This window comes from Rhizopus delemar, genomic scaffold (assembly GCF_000149305.1).
Source record: "Rhizopus delemar RA 99-880 supercont3.11 genomic scaffold, whole genome shotgun sequence".
In the NCBI taxonomy this organism is placed as follows: domain Eukaryota; kingdom Fungi; phylum Mucoromycota; class Mucoromycetes; order Mucorales; family Rhizopodaceae; genus Rhizopus; species Rhizopus delemar.
Genome location: NW_027137837.1, coordinates 1,585,623 through 1,600,252, shown reverse-complemented (window position 1 = coordinate 1,600,252; position 14,630 = coordinate 1,585,623). Strand labels below are relative to the sequence as shown.

The 14,630-nt window shown below is 35.6% G+C and overlaps 4 protein-coding genes across 4 annotated transcripts; 1 reads left to right on the top strand and 3 right to left on the bottom strand.

The window, feature by feature from the left end:
- Nucleotides 1-5,303: 5,303 nt before the first annotated feature.
- RO3G_13264 (uncharacterized protein) lies at nucleotides 5,304-5,686 on the bottom strand (the record flags this gene model as incomplete). Its single annotated transcript, XM_067667848.1, has 2 exons — nucleotides 5,304-5,346; nucleotides 5,517-5,686. 2 exons carry the CDS (start codon nucleotides 5,684-5,686, stop codon nucleotides 5,304-5,306), a joined length of 213 nt encoding a protein of 70 aa, XP_067523949.1.
- Nucleotides 5,687-7,637: 1,951 nt separating this feature from the next.
- On the bottom strand, nucleotides 7,638-9,067 carry RO3G_13263 (uncharacterized protein; the record flags this gene model as incomplete). The annotated part of the gene is made up of 5 exons (XM_067667847.1): nucleotides 7,638-7,769; nucleotides 7,830-8,135; nucleotides 8,189-8,266; nucleotides 8,455-8,972; nucleotides 9,019-9,067. The coding sequence occupies 5 exons, from the start codon at nucleotides 9,065-9,067 to the stop codon at nucleotides 7,638-7,640; spliced, it is 1,083 nt and encodes a 360-aa protein (XP_067523948.1).
- Nucleotides 9,068-9,650: 583 nt separating this feature from the next.
- On the top strand, nucleotides 9,651-10,938 carry RO3G_13262 (uncharacterized protein; the record flags this gene model as incomplete). The annotated part of the gene is made up of 4 exons (XM_067667846.1): nucleotides 9,651-9,965; nucleotides 10,013-10,140; nucleotides 10,191-10,663; nucleotides 10,823-10,938. 4 exons carry the CDS (start codon nucleotides 9,651-9,653, stop codon nucleotides 10,936-10,938), a joined length of 1,032 nt encoding a protein of 343 aa, XP_067523947.1.
- A 1,968-nt stretch (nucleotides 10,939-12,906) lies between these two features.
- Nucleotides 12,907-14,596, bottom strand: RO3G_13261 (uncharacterized protein; the record flags this gene model as incomplete). The annotated part of the gene is made up of 4 exons (XM_067667845.1): nucleotides 12,907-13,515; nucleotides 13,685-13,795; nucleotides 13,844-14,310; nucleotides 14,359-14,596. The coding sequence occupies 4 exons, from the start codon at nucleotides 14,594-14,596 to the stop codon at nucleotides 12,907-12,909; spliced, it is 1,425 nt and encodes a 474-aa protein (XP_067523946.1).
- Between the last annotated feature and the right edge of the window lie 34 nt (nucleotides 14,597-14,630).

Genomic DNA, 14,630 nt, shown 5'->3' with positions numbered 1-14,630 from the left:
AAATTTGAAAAAATGAAAATTTCAACGGAATGAATTTATTTATTAATATTTGGTTGGTCCTCTTTTTCTATTAATAATCTCTTGAGTTCTTTCCGAAATATTATCTACATGTCTTTGACAAAGTTATTTATTGAAGTCAATTCATATTTCCTCAACTCGTTCCCAAAGCACATCCGTGTTCTTTGCTCTCTGTTCATAATAGTTGAGTTTCAACTTCAATTGATGCCATACGTGCTCGATTGAATTTAAGTCGTGGCTCCGAGTTGGTCAATCGTTAATATAGCTCTCTTGGCTACTACATAACTAGGCTATTGTAGATTATGCCTTGTGCTTTGTGTTATTATCATGCTAAAACTAAATGTTGGACCAGTCGATATTGTAGTACTTCATCGTATCACGAAGCGTAGTGTTCAAAATATGCTGGTAAACACCCGAGTACAACTTTCCATCGTAAATCTAGCAAGCATATCCTGGTCCTTCAGAGGTTATACAACACTAGGACATCAATTTGCTAGCTTCATGGTGGATTACAAAATCCAGGTCATGATGTTGAAAAAGGTCACTTGGCCTTTTCCGATAGTGATCATCACCATCAAAGCCCTATACGTTGATCTTGGTTTCATTAAAGTAAACGATTTGTTGTCAGTCAACCATTGCCCAGTCCTGATGCTCCTTTTTCCATTCTAACTGATGCTACGTATGCACGTTTGTCTGAAATGGCTACTTTTTTTCTATCAGAAAATGGAACTCCATTAATTTCAGTACGTTAATCTCTGACTGGTATGAGATATCGTAGCCAAATCCAACTGGCTCCCGGTATACCTCTTTGGAAGTCTTTAGAACCCCTTCAATGACTTTTCTTTTGATTAACCGCTTCGTCACTTTGGAGACTAATGTAGGTCTATCACCTGTGCTCACTGTCCTACTTCAAAACAACGTTATAAAGTATCTACTAACAGTTGATTCATGTAATCCAGTCTCCTTAGCAATATCATACTTTGATGTGGATCCGGTTAATGTCTGTTTGAGATCGTTTACTTTCTCTTCTGACAGTCATATATGCATGCAATTGGTGAGAGGGTAAAAAAGAGAAATAATTTAAACAAAGGAATATAAGATTTAGAATAAAGAAATTGTAAGCACTCTTAAATACAGATAGCATTCTAATCACGTCAAAAGAGAGAAAAATTGTGATGGCAACCGGTTGGGTCGTATTAAAATTCATTATTTCAAACATATATAAACAAGTAAAAAATACCGGATGTTTAAAATATTACCTTTAGCAGTATCAAATTCCACCAATAACCATTGCCCATATCCGATAATCGACGAATAAATGCACTTTCTATTGAGGTACAAACAGTCAAAGTTTGAGATAGTTTGGTGCAGTACCCATGGACAACCAGCTGTAAAACCTGAATTTTGCAATTCCTTGCAGCAGTTTTTTGACCTACTGTATCAGCAGGAAAGCGGCATTTAAACAATTTCCAGAAACAAAGTATTTCACCATCCGTCCCTTCTCCCTAAAAAAATGAGGGGATCGCGCCGGAGACACTGCTATTCTTGAAAAAATACCCTCACAGTATATTAGTGAACTTTAGTAACTCTTAAAAAAATACATAAACCCATGCTTATTTTGCATTTCTCAATAAATCTCACTTTTTATTTTTATCTTATTCACTATAACAAACTATCAGCACTCTATGCCCAAACAAATCAGTAACGATAAAAGACAAGCTGTGAAATCTGGAATACGCTCAGGTCGTATGACAGTGGATATTTGTAGAACAACGGAAGCCTCTAAATGGACGATCAACAGGATAAGAAAGGAAGAAAAGAACATCAAGGCTAATGACCGTGGTAGTCAACCGGTCGTAGTCAGCAAAATAACTAATGCAATCATCCGCCTAAAGCTTCGACAAGGACCCTTATGCACAGCTTCTGATTCTCAGCTCTTTTTGAGGTCTTTAGGATACATTATTAGCAAACGGTCAGTCAGAAGGCCTCTTAGAAAGATAGGCCTTAAGTCTGGAATTAAGAAGTACAAGCATTTCACCAGCAATACAAACCAGAAAAAGCGATTGAAGTGGTGTCGCGACAAAGCATCATGAACTGTGGAGGACTGGAAGTCTGTGATCTTCAGCGATGAGACAAAAATCAATGTTTGGGGTGCCTATGGTATACGCTACTATTGGAAGCAAGTCGACCAACCTTGGCGATCCTTTCATGTTAATCAAACAATGAAGCATGACGGCGAATCTGTTATGTTTTACGGCTGTATTACATCTCGAGGACCAGGATATGCTTGTCGAGTATATGATGGCACAATGGATTCAAAAGTGTACACGCATATTTTGTCCACTACATATCAAGAAAGCCTAGCATATTATGGTTTGAAACATTGTGATGTTTTGTTTCAACATGACAATGACCCAAAGCACAAGTCAAGGCATACCACTAACTGGCTATCTGATAATGGGATATCGGTATTAAAAGGTTGACCGCCACAAAGTCCCGATCTAAATCCTATTGAGCATGTTTGGCGACATCTAAAGCTAAAGCTGTCTCAATACGATACCACACCAAGAAGTATAGACGATCTCTGGAAAAGATTTGATAAAGAGTGGAGCTCTTTTACTGAAAGTGATATACAGCCATACTACGAAAGCATGCTAAAACGAATTGCTGCTGTTATTAAAAGACGAGGCGATTATACGAACTTTTAGGTTTTAATTACTTTTATGGTTTTTCTAAAAATACGTATTCTTATATATAAAAAGCATGGTTCTCCCTCATTTTTGGCAATGCAATGGTTAAACTTTGCATAATTTGCAACATTTAGTATGCCTTCCATCTGATATAGTATCATAGCTATTGCAGCTATAATGAGCAAGTAATGGTAGTTTATAGCTGAAAAAAAGTTTTGTGCACCAGTTTTGTCCGTTACTGTATATGTTGATGGTACTGCTTATGCAATGAACCAACATATTTCAAGGCTGCATGGTTTAAAACCATTTGAAGTTATGTTCAATAGAAAGGTAAATGATCTTAAAGATTATACCAAGAGCATGCCACAGATTGAGTTTAATAAAGAAACAATAAATGTTGGAAAACTCAAAAGTGCTATTGAAAAATTCAATAATACCACTCTACCAGAAGTCCGCGAGCAAATATTGGAAATGCAAAGAAAGTACAATGAATACTTTGTAAAAAGACATCGTATATTAAATAACCCATTCCCAATTGGACCGACAGTAATGATAAAGAACATTGAAGGCAAAAAGTCAAAGACTGACTCTAAATATATCGGACCTTTTACTGTTCACAACCATACGAAAAATGGTAATTATGTTCTTACAGATTTAACAGGCAGTTTGTTTGACAGAAATGTACCAACATCTCAAATAAAGTTAGTATCAAACGATACAAACAAAACGAACGATAACAAATATATCTATGAGGTACAAGTTATCATTAATCATAGAGAGATAGCACCAAGCAAGTTTGAATACTTGACAAATTGGGCTGGGTATCCAGGTGAACAAACTTGGCAAAAACAGTCTACCTTCCAAGGTACTGATGTTATTAAAAAATGTTGGGAATGAAGAAAAGCTGATGAAAACCATGCTATTAAAACAGCAAATTCTAGTAGAAAAAGAAAGTCATTACTTGGCAATGGACAATCTACTAAAGGTAGAAAAAGAACAAGAGCTTCTAAAAAGTAAAAATTACTTTTTTTTAAATAGTGCATATACTATCAAAATTTGGAGATCTTTTCCCTTCAATTATCATTTTTATCCTTAGAAACAAATGTTTTTGAGATAATAAGGTTTTAACGATGCCAACGATAGTTTAACTAGAAGCACATGATATATTATATTGGATACAAATTTATATTGACATTTTGTATATTATTTTATTTTGGTTTTTTTTCTTTTTTACGGTTTATCATGTTATTTTATTGTATTTCAACAATGCTCTACTGTATCTTATGGAATTACATTTTCACATTAACTTTAATGCTGGCCAGGGATGGTAAACAATCCATTGATCAATTACACTGAAACTTGACTTAGAATAATTCATGCTAATAATCAAAACCCTCGTTTAACAAGATACAATATATATATATATATAACTGCTGATTGCATGCAATAAAACAATAACTTTTTATCTCGTTTAATTTTGGAATAATCTGATAAGTCAGTATTCATGAGAGTTCTTTGATAAGAAGAAGTACCAACTAAAATAACAAAATCCAATCCAATATCAGTGTCATGTTTTGACATGTCCATAAGATAACAGTCTTATCATTCTAAGCTAAATCTTTACAAATGAGTTTGAATAAGAATAGACCCTGATAATTACCAACTGCCTTGAACAGCTAAGTTTCACTTTCATCTCAACAGTTGATTATTAACATCAGTTTATAAAATTTTTCTTATACATGTCAAATCATATCGGTCGTAACTATCTCTTGTCATTTAATCTCAGGTCTTGCTCAAACTAATATAAATAGCCTTGGAATCTTTCTTTAATAAAAGTATTCGACTTTAGAATTATTGTTCGGTCTCGTTAATTCTTCTTTTTCATATTTTTTATACTTAAAACACTTCAGTCAGGAATATTACTAATCTTTCATATAATTAAAAAAACACGTAAGATAACGATATTTCAAATCAGTGAGGAATTCCCAGAATAAAAGATAATCTATGACAGACATACAAAAGAATAAATGAAAAGTTTTCATAATCATAATTATATATAACACTTGCTAAAGTACCTGAAGATTAGAAGAACGATCACAATAGAAGATATCAAGCTACTCACTCAATAAGATATAAATACCTGTCTTCAATTAGAATGATTTTTACTTTAACTTAAACTGAAATAAAGATCAGGCTCAAAAAGTACAAACGCTGTTTCTCGATCTTTGTTTCCACCTCTTTCTTTATTATTTTTACCATTATACAACAGCTTTATTCTTCATATCATGTCAATACAACTAGAGAATACATATACAAAGGTAATATGATGTTATCGTTTTGAGATGAAAAAGCTTCTAGGAGACCTAAATGTTATATACAAGAATGAATAACCTTTATTTTTTACATATTCTTTAAATGTTATACCTGTAAGAAATACTACAAATGTATACGTCCGCCAGTCTATTTGTGTTTTAAAAGCATCAGTGTGATTCTCTTGTTGCAATCCAATAAAGGCTCCTGTTTGAAGCAGTAAAAAGGAGCTAAAGAGAACAATAATGACGAATGCAACTGTTCCTTCGACCGTTTTGTTTGAACCTAACCAGCGGTTACGACCCAATTTCTTTCCAATGATAGATGCCTAAGAGAAATGCATAAGTAACTTTAATTGACACCTTTTTCTATAAATTAAATATGTACTGCAGAATCACCAAAGCCCAATGCAAGTATTCCAGATAAAGACGCTAAAAAGTTTGAACTGCAAGCTTTATTTAGTTATTTTATTTTTATATGCGTCTATATGTCACTTACCTTCCTATCCAAATAGGTGAAGCACAGCCTAATAATAAATACATATGGCTTAATATAATTGGACCCAAGTCGCGATTATCTATGAACTCGGTAAGAAATATATGCAAATTTTTTCCCCAAGGCCAAACAGCAAAATAGCGAAGATATTCTAAATAAATAAATGCTGACATGGCAACGCCAAACGCTAGCTGAAGGAATTGATACTACATGGTCCACAGAATGAGCGATATGGTAAAAGATACTGATATGCAATTTTTCTTACTTCAAAAATGACACCAGGTACAAACAAGACAACGGCTAGAGCATGAAACAGCTTTCGTTTTATATTGAGCGAAGCTGTTAGATTTTTCTCTTCTGTGTTCAAAGATCGATGATTTTGTGAGGGCGAAGTAAAATCCAATACGAGCACCCAGATAACGATAGTACTGATGACCATGATCAGCCAATATAAGCACAAAAACGCGCGTGATGGCGACATGTAAAGGAAATTAAGAGCCCTATTTTTCATTCTAGTCAATCACAAGCAGTGCCTTTTTTCACTAAATGATATGTTTACCACATAAAAGGATCCATACCAATCGCTTCTTTACAAAAGGGTGATATCATAAATAGTATAAGCACTGCAGTGATTAAATAAAAGGCAGTTCCCAACAGCAACTTTTGATTCTTAAATATTGGAAGAGACTTATCATAAGACCTCCAATAAGGCTGCTGTGCAATTTTGCGGGATTGTCTGAGTAAAGGATAAGTAATGACACCAATGAGTATCATGCCGACAATAAGAGCATGTATCAGTACGGAAATAGATGACATATCTTGATGATCCATATATTCTGGTTGATACTTTGGGAAATACTACAGACAAAAAAGGAGACGAGTTAAAAAAAACAGGCATTGTTCAAGATTTACTTACAGTGACGCAAATGTATTCGACTGTGCCGTAAACTAATACTGCTGCTGATTGCGAAATAATGGTCATTTCGCCCAACGTAAAGCATTTTTGTAAAGTCACTACACAAATATACAAAAACCATTGAAACGAGATGATTGATATGATGGTTAATACAATGGGTGTTTTAGATAAAACTATGGTAAGTGATAATAGCCGTGTAACGAGAGTTGTAAATAAAGCAGAAACAAGAATGCTAGATATAAACAATCCTCTTTTGCGTATAATCCTCTTTAACGGTCGTACGTATTCATTGACAAAGACCAGGGTCAGTAGTGTGACGCTCATGATGAACAATAGCTCAAGTCTTGCTTGAACATAGACTATAGAAAGGATAAGATTACATAGAATATAAAGTGTTCTCTATAAAGGATTTATACATACCAATAAATGCTTCATCCGTATTATTTTTCATTAAATCCGTCATTTTTGAGGCTGCTACCATTGGTAATAATAAAACTCCACACAGTAAACCATCGTCCGCATTGTTTCTTTACAAGTTATTAAAATCAAATAGACATGCACATTTCCTTTACATATATACCTAAAGGAGCTCTTATTTGCGCCAAATATTCTATTGAGCGGTACAAGTGATACAATTGTAGTTGGCTTCAGCAATTTGTCTCCATCATATATATTATTGGCATCATTGTGTTGTTCATCAGAAGACGAATGCTCTTGAACTTGATCTGGTGCTCTTTTGAAAAAGTAAACAAGACATAAACCAAACCAAAGAATAGCAATCCATACACAGTATGTTTTACTGAAATTTGAGTTTGCTGCTGTGTTGAAGAAATAGACAAACACCCAAAAAAAAGACACGACCCATAAAACGAGTTCGAATACTAGTAATGAAGGCGGCTGTTTTTTCATTATTGTTTCTTTTTGTTCCAATTGCTGTGTATTTTTTGGATCATCTTCTGATACAGCATAGCTACTCCGTTTTCGTCGAAGGACTTGAAAAGTTTGATCTTCGTCGATCGATGAAGATGATGCAAACCCTTCATCTGCATCATGACCTGTACTATTTGTACTGCTACTCGGTGGACTATGGTAGTCCTTGATGATATTATTGTGGGCTGAACTAGACAGTGTTAATAAAAGGATACAACAAAGAAAGAAAGAAAGAAATGGAGTGCAACAGTGTGTTTCATACTGTCACATGTTAAAATTTATTCTTCTAAAATGGACTCAGCTAAATAATGCTCTTGAAGTGGTTCAATGATATGTGATAAACTTTCACCAGACATGATTTGTTCTAGTTCGTATAATGTTAAGTTAATACGGTGATCTGTAACGCGGTTCTATTAAAAACATTTGTATACAGTTAGGAAAAACCTGAATAATTAATTTTGTAAATTTACCTGTGGATAGTTGTAGGTTCTAATTTTTTCAGATCTATCGCCTGTACCAATTTGTTTGTTTCTAGAATCTCGTCTACTCTTTTCTGTCTTTATACGTTCTTGTTCATATATCTTTGCTCGAAGCACCTTTAGAGCTTTTTGTTTATTTTTATGTTGTGAACGTTCGTCTTGCATAGCAACTACCAAACCAGTTGGTATATGTGTGATTCTAACAGCACTGTCAGTTGTGTTCACATGTTGGCCACCAGCACCAGAAGCTCTATAAACATCAATTTTTAAATCTGAATCTCGTATTTGCACTTGAACCTACATGATTTTGTTAACGTTCTACCTTTTTTCTAATGTCAAAATGTGCTTACCTCAGTTGGCTGTGGTAAAATGGCCACAGTCACTGTGGATGTATGGATTCTTCCTTGTGATTCGGTAGCAGGCACACGCTGAACTCTAGTATAGGTTGCTTTTAGAATGAAAATAATATTGTCAATCTAGTTCTTTCTCTAACCTGTGTACACCTGATTCATATTTTAATGTACCAAACACGCTTTTTCCTCCAACATTAACAGTAATATCCTATTTCCTCAAAATGATATAAGCACATATTACATAGTAAGGTATGTCAGCATACCTTAAACCCCTTACTACCTGTCTCTTCGGAACAAGCCAACACCTCCCATTTCCATCTTTGTAATTGAGAAAATCGTTCATACATGCGTGCCATATCAGCAGAGAAGATCGAAGCCTCATCGCCACCAGCTCCTGCACGAATTTCCAATATTGCACTTGTATCATCGGCTATATCCTTGGGAGCAAGCTCCATAATGATTTCTTTTTCTAGTTGTTTGATTTGGTCTGACATGTCTTGACATTCTTCCTTGGCAAGATCAAACATCTCTTTATCACTCTCTTCAGGACTAGACAACATATCGTAAAGTTCTCGTAAGTCGCTCTTACTCTTTTGCCATTGATCAAAAAGGGCCTTTGATTGAGTCAAACTGGCTAGTTCCCTGGAATTGTTGGTGATCTCTGAAGGATCTAAATTATCGCTGTTGTTCAATCGTGTAATGATCGCATCATGTCTTTCTGAAAGTCGAGTTAGCTTATTTTCAAGAGCAGGCGTGATCCTTGATGTTTCCAAAGGCTGAACTATACGTTATTCAATAAACAAGCAATAGCAAAAGAATCACTTTACTACCTTTTGTTGAATAGCGAGCAATAGGACCAAAAACTCTTTTCAACATTCTTTTAGGGAAAAAAAAAAAAAAAAAAAACAAGGCACACCCATCAAAAGAAATGCGTGACCGGACTAAGTTTTGCTTTTGAATTATAATGCCGCACTCATTGGGGGTTAAAATATAGCAGTTTGTGTGGTTACAGCGTCTTTCTTTCTCATCAGCTGAATTAATTATACACATCATGTATTCAAGTGCAGTATTTGCAAAGGCCACTTTTGAAGAAATTTTGGATGATCTTTCTAGGTAAAAAAAAAAGAAACAATTCAAAAGGGGTTTTCTAATTCCTGTGCATAGTCGATTTATTATTAACGTACCAGAAGCAGAGCTTGCTTCTGTTGAGCGAATTTGTTTTCAAGTAGAACAAGCACACTGGTTTTATGAAGATTTCATTCGAGAAATTAAGCCAGATTTGCCTTCTTTTCAGCTTAAAACCTTTTCTGCAAGGAATATCCTTTTTTTTACTTCTAATCCTTTTTATGTAGAAAAAACACATGTATTTATTATTCTTAACCTTTTATAATTACTTTTCAAGCATTGTCCACTTTTACATCAATGGGCTCATGAACATGAACGTGCTTATGCAGACTTTATGCAATATCGTTTTCGTATCCCTGTTTGTGGTGCTATCATTCTAAACTCGAATTTAGATAAATGCGTACTTGTCAAAGGATGGAGTTCAAAATCAGGCTGGGGATTTCCTAAAGGAAAAATCAATCAAGAAGAAGAATACGATTGTTGTGCCATTCGAGAAGTACTGGAAGAGACAGGCTATGATATTGGACCATTACTAAAAAAGACGGATTACATCGAATTGACAATGAGAGAACAACGCATTAGATTATATATCATTCAAGGTGTGCCTGAGGACACGCAATTTATTCCACGTACAAGAAAAGAAATCAGTGTAAGTTTATTGACATCATCATCACCATAACTCACACTTAAAAATAGCAAATTTCGTGGATCAAATTGGAGGATTTGCCTACATATAAAACATCTGAGCCTCGTCACGGAAATACAGCTTTGAATTATGTAAAATCAGGTTCTTACCGATTTTATATGGTTGTTCCCTTTGTTAGGTACACAGATATATACTATAGTTGAATCTGTATTCATCCTACTATAATAGCAAATTAAAGACTTTTGTAAATCAACGAAGAAAACAACTTCGCAAAGCAAACGAAAAAGCGGCCAAGGTAGTCTCTTCTCCTCGAAAGCCAATACAACAACAGCAACCGATGACACCTTCCTCTCCTTCACCACCCTCCTCAGATTCTTCTTCAGACGCTTTAAAATCACTTCTTGGTGTCATGTCTGAGAAAAGGATGCCTCACGGCTTCCCCACTGCATCTCCCGCTGTTTCACAGCCTCATCCTAATCATCAACCACCACCTTTGAGTGGCAACAATTTATTGCAAGAAATCTTTTCATCTGCTAGCACTACTCCTCAACAACCACAACAAAACATGCCATTTTCATTCACGATTCATGGTGCAGAGAAACCTACAGTTGAAAAAGGGTCTATGATGGACGAGCTGTTTAAAGGAAATGGTAACCAGCAACCCAACCATTTGAAACCGTCCACAAGACAGGAAACCGTGCGTAGAAATTCTCTCTTGGATGTCTTACAAGGAAACAACAACAGGACCGAAAGCAACTTTGACCCAATACAAGCCCTCTTTCAAGGAAATGTTCATACGTATTCCCCTCGAAACCAATAAGAATAAAATATCTTGTTATTATATTCATCCACCCATTTAGATTTAGCAGCTTTTTCAATGGAATCGTCATACTGTCAATACCATCAAGAGCAAGTTGAACATCCAAATGGAAGACAGGAACACCTGATACTTTTGGTGCTTCACAATAACCAATAACACATCTTGTTGTTCTGCATTGATTCACCAATCATGTCTACCAAATGGCTTGGGGGTATTTTATTACAAAAGTCTCTTACAAATCATTTCAGTACAAAACTTCAAATTATCCAAATAATGAAATTGATTAAGTATTGATTCTTAAGTCTATCTTGGAAATTTGATAGTGCCTTCTTCTGCGCAACAGTGAGTTTATTACGATGAGACAACCAGGAGATATGCTATTAAGCTTGTTGAACAAAGCAACTTTCGGTGAGCTAGTTTGACATGCACAAATCAATATAAGATAAAGTATAAAAAAATCAAGAGATTGGTCAAAATTATACCTTTTTTTATTATTCATCGTGCATTTGTTTCACTTTCAAAGGAGCTGAGCGGGTTTTTTTTTGATGGGTTCAATCGCACAAATCATGATTCACTACATCCCCCCTTTTTTTTATTTATTGCTATTAATGCCTTGCTAGCATTCCTTCCTCAGTAAATGATGACATAACAGCTTCTCTTTATTATTATAAAGTATGTGTATCAATGGACTGAGACGGGAGGAGAATGAAAAGAAATGAAGTTTCTTTCTTTTTTCTGTCTCTTTTGTTTTAGAACCGCCTTAAGATCATCCATACAAGACTCTATCGTATTTGAACATACTTGTTCTTTATCAGCTACTTCTAAGTGAGTCATTTCTTCTTCTTTCACTGTTGCAGAAACAATAGATGGCTTGGATAGACGAATTTGCTGCTGAATGAACCCTAAGATATTGCACACATCGCGTTACGTTGGTCGCCTGTAGATCATTCAATCTCACTTACCATAAAACCAATAACAATGAACCGGAAAGAACGCAGACAGAGCATTTACAACAGAACCCATTGGTTTCATTCGCCAGGCACATACCATCGCATAAAAATGAAACACGATCCGTGTTGCTACAAACATCACTGCGAATAAATAATCATGACGTAGACTTTTTCGAATCGAGCCCAACGCCAAAAGAAAGGTCGGTATCTCCAGCAGGCACATCATCACGAACACTGAACAGTAATGTTGGTGAATGGCCCACGACAAAACACCCAGATAGACGGTATGATGAATCCAACCTGTCAAAAGACCAATCTTGCTGGGATAAAATGCGCATCCAATGACAAGATCCAAAAAAAGAAAGGTCATAAAGAAGACTGTGATTTGAACTGTCCAGGTACGATAGACCAAGACTTGTGAAAGATCATTGCTGATAAAAAGTGTATAGGCAAGTGGGAGTGAGCAAAGACTGGTGGTGAAGCTGCTCAACAAGGTACACACATAGGCTATTTCTCGCTCTGTTGTCACTAGTTTTGTTTTATACCAAAATGTAAACCAGGCAATAAATAAAACGGTTGAATAAAAACAAGTTTTTATAGTAATTAGATCTAATAATGAATCAATCATAATAAAAAAGAAAAAGAAAAAAAAAAAAGAGAGAAGAAGGGGAAGGAATGCTTATATAGAGTCACATTACACATTTTATTGTAAAAGTTGTTTGATTTGATTCAATACAGTCTGATCCACTTGATTCAAAAGTGGAACTATGGATGGATGGTTGATTGCTTTCCTTACAAGTTCAATTAAATCAGTTGTATATACTGGATCTCGATGAAATATCTATTCTACAAATGAGTATTTTTAATATGATATTTATGGGATCGTACCTCATTCTTTCTTGATTTTTCTGGACTATCTTCAATTTCAAACACATCTCCTTCCATATCCACCTCACTATACAAAACCCTATACTTTTATAAGAAAACGTCCCAACTTTTTTTTTTTTTTTTTTTTTTTTTTTTTCTGACTCATCTCCTTCAATCTCCTTCATTTCTGTTCCCACGTCACTCCAAACACCCATAAGATTGGGCAAGATGTTGATGACCAATGGATTGCCGGTCATCAACAGATAAGTGTATCCAACGCATGCTAGTTTTCTAGCTCTTGTTTGGCTCACATTATCAAACTGGATACCAAATATGAGAATAATGCATATTCTAAGAAAATTAATATTACCTTATCCAGCCATCGATCAAGCACATTCATCAAAAATTTCTCTGATTCTTGTTGCTGCTGAGCCGCCGTCAACTCAATCAGTTGAAGAACAAAGTGACCGTCATACATTGATAATCTTGCTAATAAATTCATATAATTCATCAAAGCATAGCCATACATTTGCCCTTGTAACAGTAAGATGATAATATGGTTCAGCAAACAAGATTGGACAAGTGGTTCTGCATAGACTTCAAGTGGTGCGGATTGAAAGGCTAAATCAAGGGTATGTGTAATATAGGCAGCCGCTTGCTCTCTAGATTGAGTGACCTTGTCTGCTAATTTGGTAAATAAAATGATGGAATGATTTGGTAAAAGGGCAGAGGAAGGGTCGAGCATGAGGTAGCTATCAACTATCTTTAGCACCTTTCGTAGGTTTTCAGTGTCGTAGTCTAATAGTTCTAAAGCTGAAGGTAGTAGTGACATGATATCGGCGGTTGATGTCGGTGTACATTGTAACATGGTCCACCAAAGGTCTAGAGAGTCCTCAAGTAAATAAATGTGTGCTTCCTATAGAATGATGAGATCAATGCATTCTGTTCAATTGTTGTATGATTTACATTAGTGCGATCAATACAATATCTTATGATGGGTATTAATATGTTGTGTAACTGAACTGATTGTTCGTTTAATACCTATATTTTATCAGTACACATCACACATGAGTGATAAAACTTACTCCTGTTAATTTTGTAAACGTAACAACTAAAGAAGACTGAAGTAAAGGCTCAGTTCTTGGGCTCCATAAGGGTGTTAATAATTGAATGATTTGTCCTGCATAAGGTACGACCTATTATCATCGTAAGTCATACTGCTAGAGTATCATCATCAGGTGTACCTCATGGCCAGTTCTATCCATAACAGCAGAAAGATAAGTAATCAACTTCATGATTGTATCAGGCTCTTCTACTTGATTCAGCATGTTCAACAACAGATGAATCGCTGTTCCCAAATACGGCAAAATAATTTGAATATCAAAATCCCAATCTTCAACCGCATTCTTGAGAGCATGCGCTGCAGTCAATCGAACGACCAAATCCTCACTTTCGACCATCAAGTCCAAGACAAGTTCATAAATCACCTTTCTACAATCAGTACTCATACTCTCCGTGATCCATTTACCCAACAGCCAAGCAATACGACGTCTTAGCATATTCAGTTGAGGGTCCTTATTGTTTGCTTCCAGTCGTAATCGGTTCATCACAAACGGCTCAAAATCAAATCGACCATAAAGTGAGTTGACACCCAATCCGATCGCGGCATAAACAGCATCCTTGAATAATAAGCTTTCCTGATCTGTCACATCTATCTCCCATCACATCAGTCTCCTTCTTTCATCTATCATCACCCTACCTGCTACGCGTTCAACAAGGGTCAGCATGATGGGCACCAAATGATCTCGATGCTTGGATAACAAGTTCATAAAAGTCATCTCTGCACAAGGTTTTAATTCAAATTCCCAATTCTCTGAATCTGTCGCATTAGCCCATCCTTCTGGGTCTTCTTGCCATTTTTCAAAGTCGTCGGGTGTCATCAGCATGTATCGACTGATCAGCGTCTCTGCACATACATTGACAAAGTCAGGCGTCATGATTTGTTCATTGATTAATCTTCCTGCTTCCAAA